The 25,820-nt window shown below is 37.7% G+C and overlaps 1 protein-coding gene across 2 annotated transcripts in view; it reads right to left on the bottom strand.

The window, feature by feature from the left end:
* Window positions 1-17,903: 17,903 nt before the first annotated feature.
* The window catches only part of LOC122559091 (serine/threonine-protein phosphatase 4 regulatory subunit 2), a 59,981-nt gene continuing 52,064 nt past the window's right edge, over window positions 17,904-25,820 (bottom strand). For both annotated transcript variants that reach the window (XM_087994456.1, XM_087994457.1), the window contains 5 exons: window positions 24,916-24,953; window positions 24,743-24,823; window positions 22,918-23,058; window positions 20,996-21,243; window positions 17,904-19,420 (listed from right to left, as the gene is read on the bottom strand). In XM_087994456.1, coding sequence (XP_087850582.1) covers window positions 19,128-19,420; window positions 20,996-21,243; window positions 22,918-23,058; window positions 24,743-24,823; window positions 24,916-24,953 — 801 coding nt within the window. In that variant the 3' untranslated portion in view covers window positions 17,904-19,127. The remainder of the gene's footprint in view (window positions 19,421-20,995; window positions 21,244-22,917; window positions 23,059-24,742; window positions 24,824-24,915; window positions 24,954-25,820) is intronic.

Below are 25,820 nucleotides of genomic sequence, written 5' to 3'. Positions count from 1 at the left end.
CCGGTAGGACTACCTGGCTCCTGACCTCATTAAAATCTTGATCCAAATGAGGAAAAATGAACTTAACTCCAGAGGTGAGGGCAGGCTGCCCTTAAGAATAAATAGCATTTGACCAAGTAGAGCATCAATGAGCCCTAGTCAATAGGAATCAAGTGGGAAAACTCTCTGCTAGTTGGAGTCATAGCTAGCAAAAAGGAAAATGACGGTGGTTTTTGGAAGGTCAATGATCTCAGCTCCAGGACATCTCTGCAGGGGTTCCGTGGGATAGTGTCTTAGGCAGAACCATCTTCAACTGCTTTGTCAATGACCTTCCCTCCATTATAAGATCAGAAGTGGGGATGTTCACTGGTGACTTTACAATGTACAAAAGCATTCCTGAATCCTCAGCTGCTGAAATAATTCATGTTCGTATGCCACAAGATCTGGACAATATCTATGTTGAAAAGTGACAATTAACTACTGCACCACCCAGACAAAGGCCATCTCCAAGATGAGAGAATCTAACTATCGCCCTTTGAGGTTCAGTTACATTACTAACATTGAAGGCCCCACGATCAGCATCCTTAGGGTTACCATTGACCCGAAACTCAACTGGACTAGTCATTTACTGTGGCCACAAGAGCAGTAGAGAGGCTACAAATCTTATAATTAACTGCCTGACTCCCCAAAATCTGTTGACCATCTATAAGTCATAGAGTCATAGAGATGTACAGCACAAAAACAGATCCTTCAGTCCAACTCGTCCATGCTGACCAGATATCCCAACCCAATCTAGTCCCACCTGCCAGCACCTGGCCTATATTCTCCAAACCCTTCCCATTCATCCATCCATCCAGATGCCTCTTAAATGTTGCAATTGTACCAGCCTCCAGCACTTCCTCTGAAAGCTCATTCCATCCACCTACCACCCTCTGCGTGAAAAAGTTGCCCCTTAGGTCTCTTTTATAGCTTTCCCCTCTCACCCTAAACCTATGCCCTCTAGTTCTGGACTCCCCCACTCCAGGGAAAAGAATTTGTCTATTTATCGTGGGCGGCACGGTGGCACAGTGGTTAGCACTGCTGCCTCACAGCGCCTGAGACCCGGGTTCAATTCCCGCCTCAGGCGACTGACTGTGTGGAGTTTGCACATTCTCCCCGTGTCTGCGTGGGTTTCCTCCGGGTGCTCCGGTTTCCTCCCACAGTCCAAAGATGTGCAGGTCAGGTGAATTGGCCATGCTAAATTGTCCACAGTGTTAGGTAAGGGGTAAATGTAGGGGTATGGGTGGGTTACACTTCGGCGGGTCGGTGTGGACTTGTTGGGCCGAAGGGCCTGTTTCCACGCTGTAATGTAATCTAATCTGTAATCTAATCTAAATCTATCCTATCCATGCCCCTCTATAAGGTCCCCCTCAGCCTTCCACGCTCCAGGAAAAACAGCCCCAGCCTATTCTACTGCTCCCTAATAGCTGAAATCTTCCAAACCCTGGCAACATCCGTGTAAATCTTTTCTGAACTCTTTCAAGTTTCACATCTTTCCGACAGGAAGGGGACCAGAAATGCTCGCAATATTCCAACAGTGGCCTAACCAATATCCCGTACGGCCGCAACATGGCTTCTCAACTCCTGTACTCAATACGCTGACCAATAAAGGAAAGCATAACAAATGCCTTCTTCACTATTCTATCTAGCTGAGACTTCACTTTCAAAAAACTATGAACCTGCACTCCAAGATCTCTTTATTCAGAAATACTCCCCAGGACCTTACCATTAAGTGTATAGGTCCTGCTAAGATTGTTTTCCCAAAATGCAGCACCTTGCATTTATCTGAATTAAACGCCACCCGCTACTCCTCAGCCCACTAGCCCATCTGATCAAGATTCCATTGTAATCTGAGATAACCTTCTTCACTGTTGAGCTGGAAATGTGTTGCTGGAAAAGCGCAGCAGGTCAGGCAGCATCCAGGGAACAGGAGAATCGACGTTTCGGGCATAAGCCCTTCTTCAGGAAGCTTATGCCCGAAACGTCGATTCTCCTGTTCCCTGGATGCTGCCTGACCTGCTGCGCTTTTCCAGCAACACATTTCCAGCTCTGATCTCCAGCATCTGCAGACCTCACTTTTTCCTCACTGTTGACTACACCTTCAATTTTGGTGTCATCTGAAAACTTACTTACTATACTTATGCTCATATCATATAAATCAGGAGTGTGATGGAACGTTCTCTGCTTGTCTAGATGGGTGCAGTTCCAACAACACTCAAGAACCTTGACACGGAGGTTAAGCAGCCTGTTTGATTGGCGCCACATTCATCATCCAAAATCTACACTCTTCACCACTAACGCAGAGTGGCAACAGTATGTACTATCAACAAATTGCACTGCAGGAATTAATCAAAGATCATGCAATAGTACCTTTAAAGCCTATAACCTCTACCACCTGAACGGACAAGGGCAACAGAGACTTGGTAACAATGCCACTAGCAAGTTTCCATCCAAGTCACTTACTATCCTGACCTGGAACTACAATCGCCATTCTTTCACTGTCAGTGGGTCAAAATCTTGGAATTCCCTTCCTAACAGCAGTGCAGGTGTCACTGTATATAATGGGCTGCAGCAATTCAAGGTGGCAGCTCACCATCACCTTCTCCATGGAAATTATGGAAGGGCAACAAGTGCTGGCCAGCAACATCCACAGCACAGTTAACAATTGTTAAAAAAGTGCTATCATATGAGGCAAAATTTCATGTTCACTTTTTCATACTTGCAACAGAAACCTTAGGTTCAAAATCTATTGCACAGATCATACCACACCAGTTAGGTCAGCAGCTATGCTATAACTCATTAACTGCTCAGAATTTCTTAAATACCTGGTTACTCTAGCTTACTGAAACATTTTTCCTCTTGTAAGAGAATGTAGACCTAAGGGTCATTGTTTAAAATCAGGGATTGCCCTTTTCAAATGGGCTGAAGAGAAATCTTTTCACTCAGAGAGCTGTGAGTCATTGCAATTCTCTCCTTGAAAAGGTGGTGGAAGCAAAGTCCTTGAATACTTCTAAGGCAGATGCAGATACTCAGGCGGGGAGAAAGTTATCGGTGGTAGGTGGAAATGAGGATTTGAGGCTACGGTAGACCAACCATTGATTTTACTGAACGGCATACAGGCTCAATAGCCTATTCCTGCTCCTAAGTTGTTTGCTCTTTTGTATGGCCCGGTCCTCACTGCCCCCAAATGCAAAGCTTTTACTTTCATTTCTAAACATTATCAACCATATGTCCTAGTTAGTCATGATAAATATAATTTGATGATTATCAGAGCTTGCAGCTTCCCTCTTGATATGTTCAGCAATAAGTGATTGCGTGCTTGTAAACAATAAATGCTTAGGATATATTCTCTAGTTTAACAAAATGATACCCTGAACACTTTAGTCAGACGAGTTACATTATTGCTGTATGTAAATAAGTTCCCAAATACATGGAAAAACAAATACATCTTCGGAGAAATAAGCCAGAGGAAAAAAGGAGGAAATGCTTAACACTTATTAAAAATGCAATCCAAGTCTATCAACTTTGACCATCCATACCTATTTCTACTGAACATTTTATTTTTAAAAAGTTTCTAAAATATATTGGGAAAAAAACCTCCTTGAATTGTTAAACTAAAAGGGGAGAGTTAGGGCTTTAGGGTTAGAGAGTTTGGTATAAACTGCACTTTTAAACCAATCACTTGTTTGAAAAATTCTTGTACTTTGAATAAACTGTCCCACTCATTTGCAAATTGTGCATGGATCAAAAAGGAGGGTATATAGACTAACACTTGTGTAAAAATTGGCTATTTATTTGTTCACTCAGAACTGCAGTCCTGTAGTTCCATATTTGTCACAAAATGCTTATCCTTTGTACAATCACGAGATGATGACCACCTGGGTTCTGGTGACATTCCAGCTGTCAACTGTGTACTTCATGAATCAGGTGAAATCCTGGGAGAGTGGAGATCCTTATGAATTAGACCTGAGTATGACTGCAAATCAGGACACAAGTACAGCTTTGTCCCAGATCTTGAGGGGATATATCAATCTAAACATTCTTAATACTATCCATTCTTGCACATGCAGTGATTAAACAACAAACAAGAGCTTAGCTGGCTGAGTTTAAAAAAATCAAAAGCTTTTTGTGACACAAAGCACAAGTATAGGCATTCTATGAAATAGTACAGAAATGTATTTGAAGAGTGATTATCAACATAAGTAATAATATTGTCAAAAAGAGAAATGGCTTTTTTTTTTGCAAAACGTGCTTATCGTGATGCACTAATCTGAACTGAAAACAAATCTTCCTAAATCAAAGTTTATGTTCAGACTTATTTCATGTCAGACTGCAATAAAAATACAGCTCACAGAAGCTCCATCCCGGTTTTCATTTTCATCTTGTGGGTTGTATTTGAATCTCATTGGTATGTAAAGTGCAAACCTTTAATAACTTTGGACATTTATTTATACATATTAAATTACTAGTTACCATAGAACACATAGCAGATGATCACTAGTGGCTGCACTTTATTTCCTTAGAGACTAATGTTCAAAGTCTGTAGTTAAATGGCTAGCAATGGCATACCGCTTTACAGATAATACCTGTAACTTTGATTTATTTCCTCAGAGACTGAAAGCAAATTCCAATATAAATTAAAGAAATAATGCTAATCTGCCTGATTGTATGTACAATGCAGTAAAACTAAAATCAAACATCAGTTCGCACTATTACTGCATCAATAATGTTCTAATGATATAATATTTAGACCCTTAATTATTTACAAGATTTTCTCCAGAGATTTGATAATAAAATATGTAAGCTCAACAACTCATACAAACTACACTATCCCGTAGATTAAAACAATAAAACATTAAAGCTTATGGTCTGAATGGGTTCCTGTTCATTTCTAATGATCCACACTGAAAATCATCAGAAACTCAAAGTCATTATTTCAAATGATGTTGTTTTTCTCGATGAGACATTAAACGAGGCAGTGACTGCCTTGCCTTCTCAGGTGGAGGTGTAAAACTTCATGGTATTTTGTTAAAAATAAAACAATGGAATCTTCCCTAACATCCTCATTAATATTAATCCCTCAATCAACAACACTACAGTAGATTAGAAGCAAGTTATTGCAGATGCTGGAATCTGGACTGAAAACCAATAAAATGCTGAAGATCACAATGGGTCAGGCAGCACCCATGGAGAGAAAGTAAGCTAACTCTTCATTTAAACCTCTCAGTGTCTGCGTGGGTTTCCTCCCACAGTCCAAAGATGTGCAGGCCAGGTGAATTGGCCATCTTAAATTGGCCATAGTGTTAGCTGCATTAGTCAGAGGGGGGGTAGGTTGCTCTTTGGAGGGTTGGTGTGGACTTGTTGGGCCGAAGGGCCTGTTTCCACACTGTAGGGAATCTAATCTAATCTAAACATGAAATGTTAGCTTGCTTTCTCTCCATGGATGCTACCTGATCTGCTGTGATCTCCAGCATTTTTTGTTTTCACTACAGTAGATTTTCTGGACACCTCATCGTTGTTTATGGGATCTTGCTGTCTACAAATGAGCAACTAAATTTCCTGAATTACATTAGTGACTATGCTGCAAAGCACTTGACAGCATCCCATGATGCTGAAAGGTGCATTAATCGAACTTCCATTATGTTCACTCTCAACAAATATTGTGACTCAATTTTTCTTGGTCTATCTGACTTGTCAAACAACAGAACTATGCTTGGAAGTTTTCAAGATCGATTCATTAGGCGATTGCAAAAGCAAATAGCTTGCTAGGACATACCACCAAAACAGTAAAATACAACCCAATAAAAACTATCACAGACAGAAATCGCATGAGAAACTCACAGGATCTAGCAGCATTCACGGAGAGAAAACAAAGTAAATGCTTTGAGTCTAGACAGCTCTGAAGATTGGTCACTGGGCTTGCTTTCTCTCCACTGATGCTGCTAGATCAGTTGAGTTTCTCTAGCAATCTGTTTTCCTTGGTTCAAGTCTCCAGCATCTGCAGTTCTGTTTTATTTCCGATTAGAACTATTGTGTTGGTCCAAGAGCTTGATTGGATCTGATTTGGAATTGTGATTTTTATTTTATATAGTAGTATAAGGGTAATATAGTCACTGCAGAAGGTTCAAAGGAGTTCTAGATTGATGCCTAGTTTCAAGGCTCACAATTGCAACTTGCGGTTGAACATCTCTGTTTTACTCTAGACGCAGAACTTGGATTTAATTATGCTTTTTACAAATAATGAAACATTTACATTTAGTTTATGTAAACTTGCTATTTCAGTTATGGAGTTTTTGAAGACACAAATGGCAACACGAGTCAATTAGGCATAGACAATAAACATTGGCCTAAACAGCAAAAACCACATCCAGTGATTCAAGGTGAAAAAAGTTGTGTAAAGAGAAGTTAGAATCCAGTCAATTTGACTTTTCACAGTCATGGACCTTCGTCAGTGCATGCAGTGAGTAAATGCAAACGTTACCGTCTGTTGTTGACTGCATAGAGAAATTAGCTGAGATTATGGTGGTGTATGGCACTGTGATCACCTGGTACTTTTTACAGTCAGTTATAAACTTCAGTTTTGTTTACCATAAATTAGTTTTTTTGTTAAGATCATAAGACATAGAGCAAATCTGCTCTACTACTCAATGAGATCATGATTATCAGAACTACTTTCCTGTCTTTTTCCCCATAGTCCTTCCTTCACTTTCTGATGAAAAATTGGTCTATGTCAGCCTTGAATAGACTTAACAACCCAGCCTCAACAGTCCTCTGTGGTAAAGGATTCCAGAGCTTCACTATTATCAGAGGTAAGAAAGCCCTTACCTTATTTTGAAGTGTACCATTCTGAGGCACTCTGGTCCTGGACGCTCCCACAAAGGAGAACAACTTCCCACATTTACCCAGTCAAATCCCCCAAGAATCTTGCACGTTTAATAAATTTCCCTTTCATTCTTCTAAATTCCAGTGAGTACAGACCCAATCTACTCAACCTCACCTCATAAGACAGTCCCTCCAAACCCAGTATCAGCCTAATAAAGCTTCTCCAGCTGCCTATGATGCTAGTATACCTTTCCTTAGATAAAGGGCCCAAACTGTTCGCAGTATGCCAGCTGTGGTCTGAAAGTGCCTTGAATAGTTTTTGCCATAACTTCCAAGTTTTATAAACCATTCCTTTTGAAGTAAAGGCCAATATTTGATTTGCCTTCCCAATAACCTGAACTCAGATGCTATCTTTGAGATTCATGGACAAGCATTCCCAAATCCCTCTGTTCCATAGCTTTCCAGTCTTTCCCAATTTAAATATTACTCAACTTCTCTAGTCTCCTGCCTAAGTGCATAATCCCACATTATATTCCACTTGTCAAGTTTTTGTCCATTCACTTAACATGTGTATAATCCCTCTGCAGACTCATTGTATCATCACTGACCTTCCCACCTATTTTTGTCATCCAAACACTTAGCTACAGTACATTCACTTTCTGTGTATAGCAAATAATTGTGCCTCCAGTGCAGCACTTCATTAGTTATAAGTTACTAAAAATATATTTAACTTGTCTCAGTACATATCACCAGATCCACAACATAACTGTTGTAAGAAACGGACCTGAATACACTATGAATTCCTCCCCCAATGTGTCTATTTTAATCTTTATGAAGATTATAGTCACCCACAATACTGTCTTTGTTAAAAGTCCCAATACATAGCTGTAGTTATGGTGCATATCAATTACTGCTATCTGTGGCTTTTTTCCCTTTTTATTTCTTCCTGTAATTGGTATTGATTCTACATCTTCCAATTCAACAGCATTTCTTGCTGTCCTACTAAGCCCATCCCATAGTAACAATGCTACACCACCTATTCACATACCTCTCAAAATTTAGTTCCCAGCTTTGATCTCCTTGTAACCCTATGTCTTTATGGTTACATGATTATACCTATTTGTATTTGTATGGTTAACCTTTTTTGTTTCAAATATTATGCATTCAAGTGAACAGTCACTAATTTTGCAATTTCCACTCCCCCTTCCCCTACCCTTGCCTCCGACCCTGCTGAGTTTTGATGTTTGTAAACATGTCCTTTCCTGTCCCACTCTGGGTACAGTTATCCAAGTAGTTGCCTTGTAATGTTGCCATGTCCTTTTGCTTTTTAAGCCTGTATTCCCCCTCTCCCAAACTCTCCCTCTACCTTGAATTAGGTTATATTTGTTGTTCATCCAATTGTTTAGCTGGCTGTGGACATGTGAATTGAACATACACAAACCCGACAAAAGCATGGACCAGACATGATGGACTGACTGTCCTTTCCTGTCAGGTTGTTTTGGGAATATTTGGAAGCTAGGGGAATACACCCCTACCTGATAGAGAGTGCACACCTCTGTTTGCAGGAACTCAGGTACACTCAGTGGTATTGACATTTAACCACAGCATTTAAGAAACGGCCTAGCCATGGACTCAAACGGCCCTCAATTAATTACCTGTACAAACTGTACTTCTGACTTTGACATTTTCTGCATCCTCCCGGGTCATTGATATGTGTGCCTTCATTCCTACACTCCTGCCTTCTCAAAGCTCCTATATTATTCAGCATATGGCTTTCGCTAAAGCTTAAAATTGGTCAAGTTACTTTATACCGGAAAGGAAATATTCTTGCATTCTTTTATTATACATTAGTGATTTTTGATGAGTATTCAATAGAATACAGCGATCCATCAAATATTAATCAGATACGCAAATTAAATGTAAGTTTCAATAGAGGATTTACCACTGCCCACCATGCTTTTGCTGATAATTTGTTTTGTTGTTGCAATTCATATTGTGATTACACCTAAAATGCAAATTTATTTCCGAAATCCTTGTCATAACCAGTTCACGGTTTAGTATCTACATGAGATACTTCCTCACAGAAAAGGAAGGCAAAGCATATTTCTGTTCTCATTGAATTGTCAATAAAGCGTCTGGGGCTGGAAATATGCATCAGTTCTTTTGTCTATACATGGCTGTACACATTTAAAACAACAGGCTGAGATATTGCTGTATTTTTAAGAGAGAATATGACATTTGATTCTGTTAGGGAATGCATACCAGCATAAAAGGAATTTATAATTCAGCAAAGTACTTTCTAAAAAAAAAGCACGTTATTTGTTCCCAAGAAATTTAGCATACCCAAATCCCTTGCTGAAATTTAACACCAGAATTAATCATATGAAATAGTGCAGAACTCAAATCAGGAAATATTGATAATTCCCATAAACCCAAGTTCATCCAAAGCCATGCTGCGCATATCTGAACTCGGACAAGTTTCAATCACACCACCTTATCCATCCAACCTTACCATCCTACTTTGGCTCTCAGTTACTGAGTGACACAAACTTTAAAAATTATCATCCTCATTTTTATATCTTTGCAAATTCTCATCCCTTCCAATCTCTGCAAGCACCTAGGCTTACCATTCATATTTCCGTTTATCCAATTCTGGTCTCTTGCCTTTTCCTCAACGTATAAGGTGTGCATTCAGCAGCCCAAGACCTCTCTGCCACTAGGCCTTAAATAGAAAACACTATCAATTAGGACTGAAAGTAACTGAAATATAACTGAACTGTTGGTAATTAAAAGCAGAGCACTTCAGGACATGTTACAAAGTTTAAAACTGGAAGCTCTTATTGATATTAATGTTGAAAGTTCAGACCTTTGAGGATACGGGTTGTTCTATATTGCTACTGTTGCATTCCAGTGAAACCTCGCTTAATAGAATATTGGTTAAGTCTAACACAATGTATAGCACAGCTGGAATCAAAGTAAATTTAACACAGTACATTTAAAAAATATTGTTAATGCAGGGATAGAGGGTCATCATGGTACACAAGGTAGACTCCCTCGTTAAGTGAGCTATATCACATTCTCTCATGCTCAAAATGCAGAATAAGCGTGTGAAACGATCACTGCTGGAATCGCGCTATTTCGAACAGAGGTATGCATTCTCGAAAATACTGTTCCTTAATTCCTCAGCGACATTATAAGCAAATCGCACAGCTGGAACACGCATTATCCAAGAACTATCTGCAGTGTACTGAGTAACATACATTTCCTCGCTGAAACTTAACTGGTGTACGTTTCCAATATTGTGTCTAACTTGTATCAAGACTTCCCTCAGTACAGCTCATGTGTTTTAGGACTTTGAGAGCTGTCTTATATTTACTGTTAGCCCACTGGTCAATGCTTCACAGTTTAAAAAAAAATGCTCATCATCAGAGGGTGTAGTTGTACAAATCAACTCAACCACAGATAATGTAGAAAGGTTTGTGGGGCTGGGTGGGGAAGAGGTCTGAATAGCAAGATGGCATAGGTAACAGAGAGGGATTCTAGTAGGTACATTGATAAGTTCAAAAGGATCTTCAACTCAGTCAAATTTTCAGATGAAACCAGGACGAAGTGCAGCATCAAAGAAGGTGATTCAAATTATATTTGGAGTCATAGTCATAGATGGACAAATGTGCTTTGGCAAAACATTCAATTTTTATAGACTACAGAAGAAAGAATGAGACAAACAGCTGTGTCCCTAGGAAATAACAAAAGATTTTGTTGAAAAAGCCAAGTTTCTAACAAAATGTTCAACCACAGAGGAGCAAACAAAGTCAATTGAATATAAACTATACAACCAAACCAGTAAATAGAAATCAAAAAAGAAATGATTTAACCAGAAGCCTGACCAAATTATACATTGGTTAATCATCACGATGCTAGAAGGCATTCAGACCAGGGAACTGATGCAAGGAAACATAAAATATGGTCTTTCTGGTTGCAACTTGGAAAAGCCTAGGGACTTTGAACTTGGAAAGAAAAATGCAAATGAGACAAAGTCAAGACTTTTAACATTATAGGAAGGATAAATTCAGACATTACTTTGAATTGCAATTAAGGCAAGATGTCACAATTTAAACTGTTGAAAGGTAAATTTCAGATTGATGTGAGGGAGCTCCTGCAAGAGTGACTAACGTTAGGAATGCACTCCCTAAGTATACTGGATGGGTGCAGCAAATGACTGCTCAATGGTAATCATCTTGTGATGTTTTGCTTATTCACACCACATTCACTGAAGCAATTAAATGGAGAATTGACTGATGTGAAATATACGCTTTATAATTTTACAATACTTACTTTACAACTTCACAAGATGCCTACAGATCAAAGAAATGTCAGTATCGAAGTAGGCAGTCTGAGTCCATTTCAGCTGTGCCAGCATTGGCTCTTGGAGAGAACTATCCACTCTAATTCTGTATCCCCATACATTCTACCAACCCTTTCAAAAGATCTAACCAAGTACCTTTGATATATGAAGGCCTAAGTTCTAGTTGCCACTTGTAATTGCAATTATAAAATGCCACTTGATAAAAAAGGATGAGTATTAAAGCTTTTCATATTCCTCTCATCAGGACAAAAGAATGTTAAAATTCGAAGGAAACAAGTTTACTGTATTATAAAAAGGTGGAGATTATAGTCTGCTTGCCAGCCAATCAGTTGAAGTATTTTTAGAGAAATTACCATGAAATAGCTGATGCTCAAGCTTTTGTTCAAATCAAAAAGGTCCATGTCTGGACTAATTTCTATCTCCCCCAAACCCCTCCCAAGGCACAAGTCCCTTCGTCTGAATACTTGCAGTTTCAAGCAAGCCTGTGCGAGTCCAACTTCACTGTTCATTGCTGGACATTTTTAACATGGTATTATTCAATAAGTCTCATTCAATCACACAATCACATCCAACAGTAGAAAGGATCTGTCGTTTGATACAGTCCACTTTTCATTTGACATATGGTCTATGCCCCTGAGATGGCACTTCCAGTTCATGTACTCATTTGACGTTGCAAGCCTGTTAACCATTGTGCTGCTTGGGGAAGCCAAACGCATTTGTGTAGCATTAGATAATCACGGTGATCAAGAGATTAGGAATATGACAGTGCAACTACTCATGGAACTCAGTAACTCATGTAGGTCAGCTTTATTGGTGTCATGGATGACAAAAATAGATGCTGTCACATGATACCCTTAGGGCCTAGCTCTTACTAACATTTTGCATAGCTCCCTTGAGTCATGTTTTCAATATAATGATCCCCAATCTCTTATCACTCACATTTCAAACCATTAAATGATAAGTTTACTATATTTGAACCCTCAATTACATGGAAGAATATTCTTACACACCTCAGTGTGCTCATCCCTTTTAAAATTGATTTATCATCAACACCCTCACTTTGACTTCAAATGTGTAAGGCAATAATTCCCTGATGCATCTTCTATTACACTGCCTTGACCAGATATGACGTACCAACAAATCAGTAGCTTTTTCTCATGCAATATAAATTGTTGCTTCTTTGAAAAATTGGCAGTCAAGAGCCTGCTAAAATGAAAAGCTTCAACAGCATCTTTTTTCTCAATCATATGCAAGTAGAAAAATCTTTCAAACATTCTTTTTGTACTTGGATTTGATATTATCTGCCATTACAAGAACTGAAAGCAATTTTGTTATTTGTGCTTATATTCCCCAACATTACCACCTGAATTTATTCATCAACTTAAAATATATAACACTTAAAATCTTCCATAACTTCACCTGCAAAGAATGGATATTTCAAGACTTTTATAACAAATATAATTTCTCATTCCCCAAATGCTCTTTTCCCCAAACCCCTGAGATAAAACTCACTTCTTTAATTTATACCAATAACTAGAGAGAAAAATAATTATCTTTACTTCCGAAGATGGAGTTGTGGTCATTGCTTAAGCCAAGGTAGCGTTTTCTTGAAACATTTTGGCCCATTGTTAAAGTCAGCAGTACCCAGCACCTGAACAGATGCCCACTTGCCACAGCAGGGGAAAACCACCTCCTTTCACATTACAAGATTTGAACTTCACATTAAAAAGTCTTCAATAATTACTCACTGTCCCAAGCATGAACTGTAGGTGCCCAAGAACTCAAAAATTCCCTCATACCAAACACCATTAAAGCAATTATTTTATTCAATGGTTTAAACAGCATAATTGCAAAAAGTTAATTTGATGTTTCTCAACAATTTCCTGAAAGCAAACCAGACAGTTGAAGACATCACAAGAACATACGCCCCAAGTATGCATCCACATATGATTAGAAATTTAGGTGGATTTGGCATATCTGCCATCCTGGCACTGGCTTATTGACACGAGACCCCAGGCTCCATCACACCACCTTCCATTACATACACCATCCCATGAACTGATTCATCAACATGTAAAACACTACAGTACTGGACATCAAATGAAAATAAGAAAATGGTATGACATTCAAGTCAGGCAGCCCCTGTGGAGAAAAACAACTCAGCAATCGAAATGTATGTCTTGTATTATTGCACTGCTCAGGTGGTGGTAAATATTGGGACCATTTCCTGTACTTCCACTGCTGGAACACATGGTATTATTTGAGCCTGTCTGAAGTTGTGATTCTGCAGTCGCCCATTGGGTTACCTATTGCTTACTAATGACAATTATGTTAGGAAATTCTGTTTTTTTTTCTACCTGTTACCCGAGCCTGAGGTAAACTATACTTATTGAAGTGTTCAGCTGAATTCATCATATGAAAACATTGAAAATGACAAAGATCAAACACAAATAAGTGAATATGACTTCCGGGATCAGTGGTATAAAGTAAGCTCTTACTAACTTGAGCATAACAACCACAAGTCAACGTATTCAATGTAGCTTTTTTTTGTTTAAGTCACTGAAAAATTAAAATCTTTTTCTAATGGAGAATAAAAAAAGTATAAAGCAACAAATAAAGAATATCTGCTTGAGCTGAGACCTACGCAAGATACAACATTAATGTCAAAAATATAAAAGATGAAACATATTACTGTTTTTCTATTTAGTGGGCGGCACGGTGGCTCAGTGGTTAACACTGCTGCCTCACAGCGCCAGACACCCAGGTTCAATTCCCGCCTCAGGCAACTGTCTGTGGGGAGTTTGCACATTCTCCCAGTGTCTGCGTGGGTTTCCTCCCACAGTCCAAAAATATGCAGGTTAGGTGAATTGGCTATGCTAAATTGCCCGCAATGTTAAGTGAAGGGGTAAATGTAGGGGCATAGGTATGGGTTGGTTGCTCTTCAGAGGGTCGGTGTGGACTTGTTGGGCCGAAGGGCCTGTTTCGACACTAAGTAATCTAATATTTCTGGTCCTGTTTAATAAAGTTGAAGAGGAAAGTTATAAAAAAAATCTTAGTTAACTATCAAATGTAGCATGGTACAATGGCACTCGATTCAACTTCCTACAAATTATCAATCAACAGAAAGCCCCTGCAGATGGAGAAAATATTTTAGGCTACCTTACAGGAAAGCTTTCTACGCAACTGCATAATGAAGTTAGAGAAGGAATCTTGAAATGAAGACTTGAATTCCAATACCATTTGAAAAGAAAACTGATTAAACTGAAATTAAAGAAATTTTTGACACAGAAGAAACTCAAATTGGAAACCTCTATCTAAATGTAACTTGTGTAAATTTAATTCTAAACTAACCGAATTGAGCAAGAAACAAATAAACACCCTTCGTGATGGGAAATATCCTGGTAAATTAATTTGGAAGATCATGTGTGCTCCGGGCATGACAAATTTTACCAACCACACACAAATGTTTCATAATCTTTAATGGTATCCTTGGATATTTTCTTGTCTGCTGAGATCAGCCGAATGACAGCAAATAAAAATAGATAATGTTAAAAAGCCAATACTGGATTTGAAACAATAACTCAGTTTCTCTATCTATAGATGCTGCCAGGCCTGAGTTTTATTTACCTTATCTTACCTTTATTTAAGAAGGGAAGGTAACAAAAAAACAAATCAGCCAGTAAGCGTAACAGCTATTATTGGAAAGATGTGTCTTTATATTTACTTGTGGGAGGTAGGCATTGCTGGGTTAGCCAAGATTTAACCCCCATTCCTAGTTGCCCTTGAGAAGGTGCAGTCGATTTGCTCTAAGTAGACCCACAATGTTATGGAAGGAATTCACAGATTTTTACCGAATGACAGCGAAGGAATAGTGATATATCATAAAGAATGTTATAGCAGAGCATTTAGAAATACATGATATGTTCAAACAAAGTCAGCATAGCTTCACAGAAGGAAAATCATGCCTGACAAATTTATTAGAATTGAGGAAATAAGCAAGAAAAATGGGAAGCAGTGAAGAAAATATACTTAGATTTTCAGAAGGCAATTGATAAGGTACATTAGTTTACTTCAGACCACATGGTGTTAGAGGTGGTATATTAGCATAGCGAAAGGACTAGATAGCTAACAGAAGATGGTGAAGGTATAAGTGGCAAATTTTCAGGATGACAACCTGTAACTAGTGGAGTGTCATAGGGATCAATGCAGGAAGAACAGATGAGCTTAATATTATTTAAATGGAGAAATACTGCAAGAAGTTACAGCATAGAGTGTTTGGGAGTCCTTGCGCATGACTTTCAAAAGTCTTCCGTACAAATTCAGAAGATAATCAGGAAAGCAATTAGAATGTTGACTTTTATTTTAAAGGAAATGAAGAATAAAAATAGTGAAATCTTCCTACAGTATATAAGGCACTTGTCAGACCACAGTTAGGATGCTATGAATAGTTTTGGTCCCCTTGTCAAAAGAAAAATATACAGTACCTGGCATTCAAGGCAGTCCAGAGATTCCACTACACTGATCCCAGGTATGGAGGATCATTTTATGAGATGACATTGTGCAGATTGGGCCTGTATTTGGAGTTTAGAATTACTGGAAATCTTACTGAAACCAGCAAGACTCTTCGGGGACTTGACAGGTTAGATGCAGAAAGGTAAATTCCCCTTGTGGGAAAGTCTAGGACCAGAGGATATGATTTCAGAATAAGACAGCAAAGGAAAAATTGTCTTTCTCTCAAACGTGGTAAACTTATGGAATTCTTCACCATAGATGGCTGCAGAGCTGGGTTGTTAAGTACATATCAGTTAGAGAATCAGGGGTTACAGGAATAAGACAGGCAAGAGGATCGACAATGATCAGATCAGCTATGGTCTCAATGAATGGTGGAACAGACTCAATGGATTAAATGACCTGCTTCTGCTGCTCCATCTTATGCTCTTTCCCCAGCACTGTTTTATTTCAGATTTCAGCATCCATAGTATTTTTTGTTAACCTGAGCGAGCAAAGACTGGCACATTCTGCTGCTAATCATGCAAAGGTTCAATCACCACACTCAATGCTGAAGGTACACATTTACCCCCTAAACTTCGGAATAGGTTAAGTATCTGTGAGATAATGCTATCCATTACTTATTATTTGCCACTGTCATCACGATGCAAACCTAACCTCAATAAATACAAGAATGTTGAAGTAACATCTCAAATTTCAGGCTTTCACATTCACTACTACTTCAACATAGTATCTTAAAAGCAAAATAAATTTGGCATGATGAGATCATACAATGAGTCTAATTTGCTAATTAGCCTGTAAAAAGCTGAAAAACTTTCCCTAACATTTACCCAAGTAGGCAAAAAAAACAAAACTGAAATTAACAGTGGGCTTGTTTTGGAAATGTATTCTTATAAAGGAGGAAAAAAGTTGATTAACTACAAACTAGCCAGTCTAATATTAGTAGAGGGTAATTTGCTGCAATTAAGGTTCAGAATGAGCTAGCAGTAACCCAAAGATAACCCAGGTTAACTGAGCCAGAATAGAAACACTGGTGGAAACAAATGAAAAACTTGCACCAAAAATGGTCAAAATTCGGAAAGGGAAACTGTAAAAGTGGATTGGAAAGACATAGGTAATTAGAACTAAATAGAGAGCTGAGTGCCAGGCACTGATATAAAAATTTGAGTTAACACAATGTGTTATAAAATTCTAAACAGTTAAATTAGTACTGTACATTTCTTTTATTCACTCCTGGGACTCAACGTCACCGACTGGCCAGCCAGCAATTTTTTTATTGTCCATCCCAAGTGACTAATTTGTTACTAATTAAAGCTTTCCTTGGAGGTGATAAACAAGTTGTCATTTAGAATTTGAGTAATGTCAGACATTACTCCTGGAAATTTAACTTTTTATCCATTAAAAAGCAAACTTTCAGGTGGGGAGGAGAAAGGGAAAAGTTCATTTCAACCATTATCCACCTTTCTTCAACCATATTCCATCGTGTTTTGTTTTGTCATATTTAGAATCACAGAATAAAACCAATTCCTCAACCGAGATTTTCAACTCAACTGGTACACAAACAAACATATTACTGAAAATAATCATGTGGAATAAGGAATTCACTAAATTACACAGATGAAGAGCTGGGTTGGAAATCATGCTGATGGCATAAAGATTTCAATTAAAAATTTGCTTTTGTTCCCCACACCCTCATACAGCAGTGTATTAACGAACTTGTCTTTTACAAGCAGAATTCAAGGATTCTTTAGAAAAGGGAGAAAATTCAACTCCCTTCTACAGTACCGCTAAAAATTCTGCCAGTGGCATTGACAAGGTTAAGATTCAAAAACATTTCTGCTGATCAGATTGGTTTAAAAACTTGTGAAAACTATTGTTTAATTGGCAAAGATGCATTCTCTTCCCAAGCACAGGACTGAAGAGAAACAATGTTACAGCTCTTAGGCACCCTGTAAAAAAACTTTACATACTGGTTAGAATGGAGACTCTTAATTCTCTCAAAGTGAATTTTAAGATCCCACAAAATTATATCTTCAGAATATTCACTTTAACAAGTGCAAAATACTACATTCACAGGAAAGACAAAACTGTCAATCTTGCAGATTGTCAGTTACGTGCAGTCATCATGGCCTCTGGCAACCCTGTGCAAATTTTATCAACGGGAACTGGAGTGTATCTCCAGACTGTGTCCAGATATAACATTTATTGCTTTATATGAATACTGTATTGAAAGCCAAAGCATTCAGTTTACACACAAATTATACAATTATATAACGTTTCACAAAGGCAGTGAACAATTACATCTACATTTAATCTACAAAATCTACTTACAGAAATTTAAAAATTCTAAATATCAAAAAGTACAGTTGCCAGAAACAAGTACAAACAAATTTTGACAGCCAATAATTGTGGTCAAATGATTAAAGGATTTTGAATTTACAAGATGGATATCAGAAAAATCAGAAGTACAGATGAAGATTTGTGCTGAAATATCATCTCCAAAAATGTACAACCACTGGCTGTCAAAATGTAGTAGCATGTTCAAAAATATTTCATTCACTTCAAAATTTTATACAAATCATGGTGGTTCAATGCACCCCCTAAAATTGCATTACCAGTACATAAGATCTGGCACAAGACTAAATTAACAAGGTAATTGCAGTAGATCTTCAATGCAGTCAGTGGTGTGTGTAACAGTGCTGTCTGCATGCTACAAAAAAAATGTAACTGAAAGAAACTTATTCAAATTTACATATTCTAACCACTGAGCATAAATTGAGTGATTTACCTCCCACACCTTTCTCTGCTTGAACAATGAATCAAAAAAAAAGCATTTATTCTGCAACCAAAACAAACCGATCTTGAAACAAGTCCTAACCTTTGCTGTTTCACATTAACGTGAACCACACACTCCCTTTTGATGAATAAATCCCATTAATATAGGATCAGAAGTAAATGAATGTGATGTATTGTTTTTGGGTTTTTTTTTCCTGGAATGTGTCTTTAACCTGTTGCTTGATGTATTAAACGTTGAAACAGTGACCACGTAGGAAATGTAATTTTTCTGAAGAGATTTAAAAATGAGACAAAAAATGCTGTGGTAAATGGCCTAGTTCAATGAATTGGAAAACAACTTGACAATTATAGTTTTACTTTCCAGTTTAAAAACTCTCTTTCTAATTAAAAAATCTATACACAAAACCACTGATTTGACCAAACAAAAAAGCGGGAGCAGTACATGAGACCTGAAGGAGCAAGTTTCACAGTTCTCATCTTGTACAGCTCTTCCAGGTTTTTCTTAGAGAAGGTTTGCCTCTCCTTCTCCTGGAAACAAAGGTCCACTTTATTACATAAAACTTTATACAGTGTAAAATCAACACCTCATTGAAAATACTGCAGAGTATCTCAATATTTAGTCCTGTTCCATTGGTTCTTCTGTGGCATCTGCACTATTCTCCATTGGGCTCTCAGAAGGCATGTCTGGAGTTTCAGGAGGTGTGTCTGGTTTTTCTGTATCACTGTAGTCCACACTGTTACTATCATCGTCAGTGCTTTCACTGATTTCACTTGCCTTTGAAGTTAATGTCTTGGCTGGCTCAGTTTGGTCCATTTGATTTTCATCTGAGGCTTTGACATTTCCAGATGAAACTTCATCTTTCTCTTGCTCAGATTCAAACATGGCTTTTACTTGTATGCTTGAGGGCTCTATAAACACACAAAAAGCCATCAGATCTCACTTTTGTGCTTCCAGTACTGCACAGTTGCCAACTTTCAGAGAAAAATAAATTGAACCCACTACAAAGAGGCAAACAACGGAGAAACAAATTGAGGTGCAAGAAATTTCATGTATTACTGTTATAAATTCATTTACTTTCAACAGATTACCATTTTTACTTGCAACATTTGAAACTTGTGCGCACAGGGGAAGAGAAACATTTTAAAAATTGTAAGATTTATGCTCAAGCAAACGTTCGAATGCATGAACTTCACTGATTTGTTCAATCATTACAATATGAAATTAGGGTTTACATAATGAGACAACCTGGAACCTAATCAATTCTTTGTTCTTAAATGGATTAAGTATTAAAAGTCACTCAAAACTTTCCAGTATTGTACTAAATTCAATGAATATATCTTCTGGTTAGTAAATCCAAAGATTACAGAAATTACCTCTCAAAATCTAACTTGCAGTAAAATAAAAAGAAAGCAATGCTTAGGGAGGAAGTGGAGACACAGATCGAAATGTAAAAGTAAACTGAATACACGCTTGAAATAAAAAAATGACTATGGGGTAAGAGCAGTATTGTTGGGTAATGGACAACTCTTTCAAAGAGCCAGTAGACAATGGACCAAATAGCTTCTTTCTGTGCCTAAAGAATTTGAAATTCAACTATGTCCTGTCATTTACTGCACACATCAAAAGCAGCAAACTCACTGAGAAAATATTCAGAGCGAAATAAGACTAAAATAAATAAGATTTTGAAACTTGATTTATGTACTGAATCAAAAACAGATAACATTGCTTAAACATTTTTTGAATAAGATTTATTTCACAAGAACATTCATGATCTCTAGTAGCAAACTTAAATGCAGGCATAAAGTCAATTGCAGCAAGGTTGCATATTGTGCACTCTCTAGCAAGAATGCTAAGCGATGACAAAGGAATCCAAGCAGCTGGATTAAAAGTATTCAGAGGGATAGGTATGCCAAAATCCATGCTTAAGACAACTATACTACAAGCACTGTTCTAAGACATGGCTACTTCTGATTGATGCCCATATTAAAAAGAAATTCCTTAAATATTTTTACTTCTTCCAGGAAATTATGTAATGGCCAGGATTGAAAGAATTGTTTAGCCATTATGGAACTGAACAGGATACATGACAAGTTTTTTTTGTCTGTGTTCATACTGTTTGCAAGCAAATACACAGATTTGTTTGCAAACCTGTAACATTTTCAAGTGAGACAAAAATGGAAGAACACATGGGTCTGACATAAAAGATTATTAAATACAATGCAATACTTTTTATTGGTCACTTATGAAAGTCAATACAACTTCAACCTAACGTAAAGGCCCTTGATACAAAATTTATTATTCTTGAATTCCAAACTGTAATTCCAGGTTTTGCTTCTCACCTAGTTTTATTGTACTCGAGTGGAATTACTAATGTACCTATCAATCTCCACTGTCACTTTCCAATCACTCAAACAACACAAGAAATTAGAAAATGATTCTTGTTAGCTATAGTACTACTCTATATTCAGGAAGGTACACAGTACCTTGTTTATCTGCATTGACTGGATCAATCCATTCACTATCATCTTTGGCTTCTTCCTGCTTTGCTGTGTTCTCAGTTTCCTCAGGCATCTCTGAAGAACTTTCAGAATGAACAGACTCCTCTTCCTCGTTTTCTGTATCAAACTTCAGCCGTTTTACCTCTGGTGCCTCAGCTTCCATCGTGTCCTCTAAATGTTTATTTTTTGAACAGTTACTCTGAGTGTCTTCTCCATGGGAAGTAGGTGAATCACTGTTTAAAAACAAATGTGCAGTCACTAGAATAATTTTGATAAGAGCCAAAGAGAACCTGAACATTTCAGTAAGCTTAGGTACACAACCAACTTTAATCAGACGGACAATTATTTTCAGAACAGATTCCTTGTTACCTTTGGATCTATACATTAATTAGATTCATTGTTGCTCCACGGTGACAAACCTTTTTGCCACAGTTGTATGGTTTTATCATTTCCTATTCAGACTTTCAGGTTTTAAGGCAGAAGACTCAGTTTTAGAATAGGAAATGTATGCATTGTAACATAAAATGTACTATTCTCCAGCTAAAGCTTTTCATAAAGCCATAAGGTTATTTTTTCTAGCTCAGGCAGTTATGGGTCTAAATTCCTGGCTCCATTTCAAAAGAAACTAGCAGCAAATCACTATTAATTGGCAGATTGTTAATTCAGATGATGTTTCCAGCTCAATTGTAGATCAGTCAGGAGCACATTCACCTGAGTCAGAAGGCCCTGAGTTCAAACCCCACACAGAAGATTTCAGCACAACAATCAAGGGAGACACTTCAGTGCAATATTATGGGAGGGCTTCAGGGTCAGTATGATGTATTAAGTTGAGACCCTGTCTGCCTTCTCAAGTGACAACAGATAAAAACATGCTACGATATTTTGAAGAGCACTCCTGGTGGCCTGGTCAATAATTATCCCTCAATCACGAAAAAGTTGATTATCAAGTCATTTTTTTGTTGCTGTTTGTGGGGGCTTGTGTGAAAACTGGCTGATTCATTTTCTCCATGGCAACAGTCACTAGACTTCAAAAATATGCTTTAGAAATTAAGGCACTATGTAAATAAATTCTTTTCTTCATTTCTTAAGGATATATTATAATTTATTCACTATAAGTGTAACATAAATAAGCTGTGAAGGACATACACATACATATTTTGAGCAGACCCATAAACACCACAAATTCAAAAATTTTCACATTTACTTTTGAAATAGTGGAATACTTTATATTGAATAGCATCTTGCATAAGGCCAAAAGTAACAACTTTAAGTGCATTACATTGTCTGCTTCAAACAGAATCCATGTATTCTTCAGCTGATTAAAGAAGTGTTATATTTATCATACTTCACCAACATGGAAAATGTGGAATATTTGACATAAATAATTACACTGTCATGGAAGAAACATTCAAGTTGACAGAAATTTACCTTCTGTGACTAGCTATTATTTCATTACATGTAGAGGACTGTTCAAGTAGAATGAAGAATGCAACATCAGCTTGGAGGTTAAAAAACAAATAATTTTTAAAAATCAATTCTGAAATACAATTGAATGGCTTCAAATACTCCAAGTTTTATAGAATAAACAGATTATTGTGAGAAAAAGGGCAGATTAAATTGATTACATTTGAGAATGAGGGTTTTATCCAGACACTAGCAAAATCGTTTTATACTGAAGTCAAGCTAGACTTTACTGGTTCTACTCTCGTGTTCTGGCTTAGTGACAAATTGCTTTTTCAGTTGAATTAGAAACTTAATTTCTGTTCCAAGTAATGTATTAACAATTTATTTTGCTCAATATCATAAAGAACTTCAATGGGATCCAAACATCTTAACACAGAAAATGTTTAACTTTTCAATGTTTCTATGAAAGTTACCAACTCTGTTCAAAGATATGGAAAATATACCTGCGTGATTTGTCTTCTGTTTGTTGCACATTGATTTCTCTATCAGAGCTATCCGGCAAACCATTTGTTGTTAAAGGACTTGGTAACGAAACTTTTGATCGACTTAAAGGCCTCGGAGTACCAGGACCATTGATATTAGATCTGAAAGCAAAACAAGAGCAAACTTAAGATTCTGAATTACATCACGTATACACAAGCTACTTCTATGATCCAATTAGACAATGCAACCAGAAATTGGTTATAGGGATTTTACTGATAGAATTTTGAAAGCATTTCATCAAATGTAATTTCTTGCAAAAGTAAATGATCCTCCAAATTCAGTATTAAGCTAAATAAAGATCTTTTTAAATTCAGTTAATTATGCTCAACTTTTAAAACGTCCATCCAGATGTACGAATTCAGATCATCGATCCACATTACCACCAGAGGGCCCTATATTTTGATTAAGTTGCCCCAGAATTTCAAGCAGCATCAACATTTTAACTTACTCATTTTGTGAATGAAAATAAATCCAGGAGTTCAAAGAAAATTAAGCCCTTTTAAGGCTTAAACAAATGCAACTTACATTTAAGTGGGCGGTATGGTGGCACAGTGGTTAGCACTGCTGCCTCACAGCTCCAGAGACCCGGGTTCAATTCCCGCCTCAGGCGACTGACTGTGTGGAGTTTCCACATTCTCACCGTGTTTGCGTGAGCACCCTCCGGGTGCTCCGGTTTCCTCCCACAGTCCAAAAATGTGCAGGTTAGGTGAATTGGCCATGCTAAATTGCCCGTAGTGTTAGGTGAAGGGGTAAATATAGGGGAATGGGTCTGGGGGGTTGCACTTCAGCCGGTCGGTGTGGACTTGTTGGGCCGAAGGGCCTGTTTCCACACTAAGTAATCTAATCTAAATTAAAGCAGAGGAACAATGCAAAATTCACTTCAAGATGTAACCAGTGGCATGAATTTTGGAAGTTGTGGCATCATCATCATATTTTTCAGCGTAAACCATTATTTTCAGTACACTCCCATATTTGTTCTGCACTTGCATTGCATTAGTTAAAGAAAATTGCATGATATTTCTCATTCATTGCTGTTTAGTATGTTCACAATCAAGGTATAATTTCAGTTACATCACACTAAACTTTTGCTATAAATTCTGTGTCTTACAATTGTGTCCTCCACAACCACCTGATGAAGGAGCGGTGCTCCGAAAACTAGTGCTTCCAATTAAACCTGTTGGAATATAACCTGGTGTTGTGTGATTTTTAACTTTGTACACCCCAGTCCAACACCGGCATCTCCAAATCAGATTTCCTTTCCTCTCTTACTCAAGATTTCTACTTTTCTCTCAGTGAGGGGCTTAAAGGACTAATACGGGAAAGGCCAACAGGTATGAATTCAAGTCTGCTACAATTCTCTGTTCTAGTATCTAGCGTCTTCTGAAATTGAACTAACTGAAGAACCAAGATGATAACTTTCACAAAACCCCTCAACAGATGTTAAACAGAGTAAAAGCTAAAATTTAAGGATTAACATACAGCAGGATGTAACAAAAGAATCACAGTGAGAGTAGTCAAGTCATATAAGTAAATTATTTGCAAGATTAATTTATTGGATGGGAGATAAAAACTTTGATTGAAACTGTAGGCTATTCTCATCAATACTGTGTGTGTTACTTTTGAGAGAAAGTCAATATTCACACTGGATAGCTCTGCAAGCATGTTTTTAAAAGGAAAAGTATCATGGCAACTAGCTGTTTTCTTTCCTGAAGGATCAGCTACTGTTTCACAACTCCTCTGAAAATATTCAACAGCGCCACAAAGAAAATTTGCATCGTGACTCACCTATCTGTATACCCGGTATGGCTTCCAGACAGCATGATGCCATTCACTCGATTCAAACTATTTGAGCCAAAGTTGCATTTCCTAAAGGAATTAGAAGAAATTTTAAACCTTTGAAATATTAAATAAACTGAGTAAAAAGCATGAATCATTAAATATATTAAAAGTTTACTTACTCTGTAGAAGGATACACACAGCTAACAACCATAACATTCTGTAAATGTACAAAAACAGTGCATGAGATGAAAGGCAAGAATTCTCTGCATCTAAAAACTGACTGACTCCACTCAGTTCAATTATGAAACATTTCATCTGCAAAGTCTTCGAGGAAATGAAAAGATTAAAGGATGCTTTGCTTGCTACTGGTCAATATTCCTCATGACTACAGTCTAGAGATATACAGCACGGAAACAGACCCTTCAGTCCAACTCGCCCAAGCTGACCAGATATCTCAACCCAATCTAGTCCCACTTGCCAGCACCTGGCCCATATTCCCCCAAATCCTTCCTATTCATATACCCATTCAGATGCCTTTTAAATGCTGCAACTGTACTAGCCTCCACCACTTTCTCTGGCAGCTTATTCCATACACGTACCATCCTCTGCATGAAAAAGTTGCCTCTTTAGGTCTCTTTTATATCTTTTCCCTCTCATCTAAACCTATGCCTTCTCGTTCTGGACTCCCCCCACCGCAGGGAAAAGACTGTCTATTTATCGTATCCACGCCCCTCAAGATTTTATAAACCTCTAAGGTCACCCCTCAACCTCTGACGCTCCAGGGAAAACAGCTCCAGCCTATTCAACTTCTCCCGACAACTCAAATCCTCCAATCTTGCAATATCCTTGTAAATCATTTCTGAACCCTTTCAAGTTCCACAACATCCTTCCTGTAGGAAGGAGACCAAAATTGCATGCAATATTCCAACAGTGGCTGAACCAATGTCCTGCACAGCCGCAACATGACCTCCAAACTCCTGTACTCAATAGTCTGACCAATAAAGGAAAGCATAACAAACACCTTCATTATCCTATCCCCCTACAACTCCACTTTCAAGGAGCTACGAACCTGCACTCCAAAGTC

The sequence above is a fragment of the Chiloscyllium plagiosum genome, unplaced genomic scaffold, assembly GCF_037043375.1.
Source record: "Chiloscyllium plagiosum isolate Xiang-an unplaced genomic scaffold, Cpla_swu_hap1 HiC_scaffold_14, whole genome shotgun sequence".
In the NCBI taxonomy this organism is placed as follows: domain Eukaryota; kingdom Metazoa; phylum Chordata; class Chondrichthyes; order Orectolobiformes; family Hemiscylliidae; genus Chiloscyllium; species Chiloscyllium plagiosum.
Note: the sequence above shows the minus strand (reverse complement) of the source record. Positions and strands in the feature narration are given on the sequence as shown.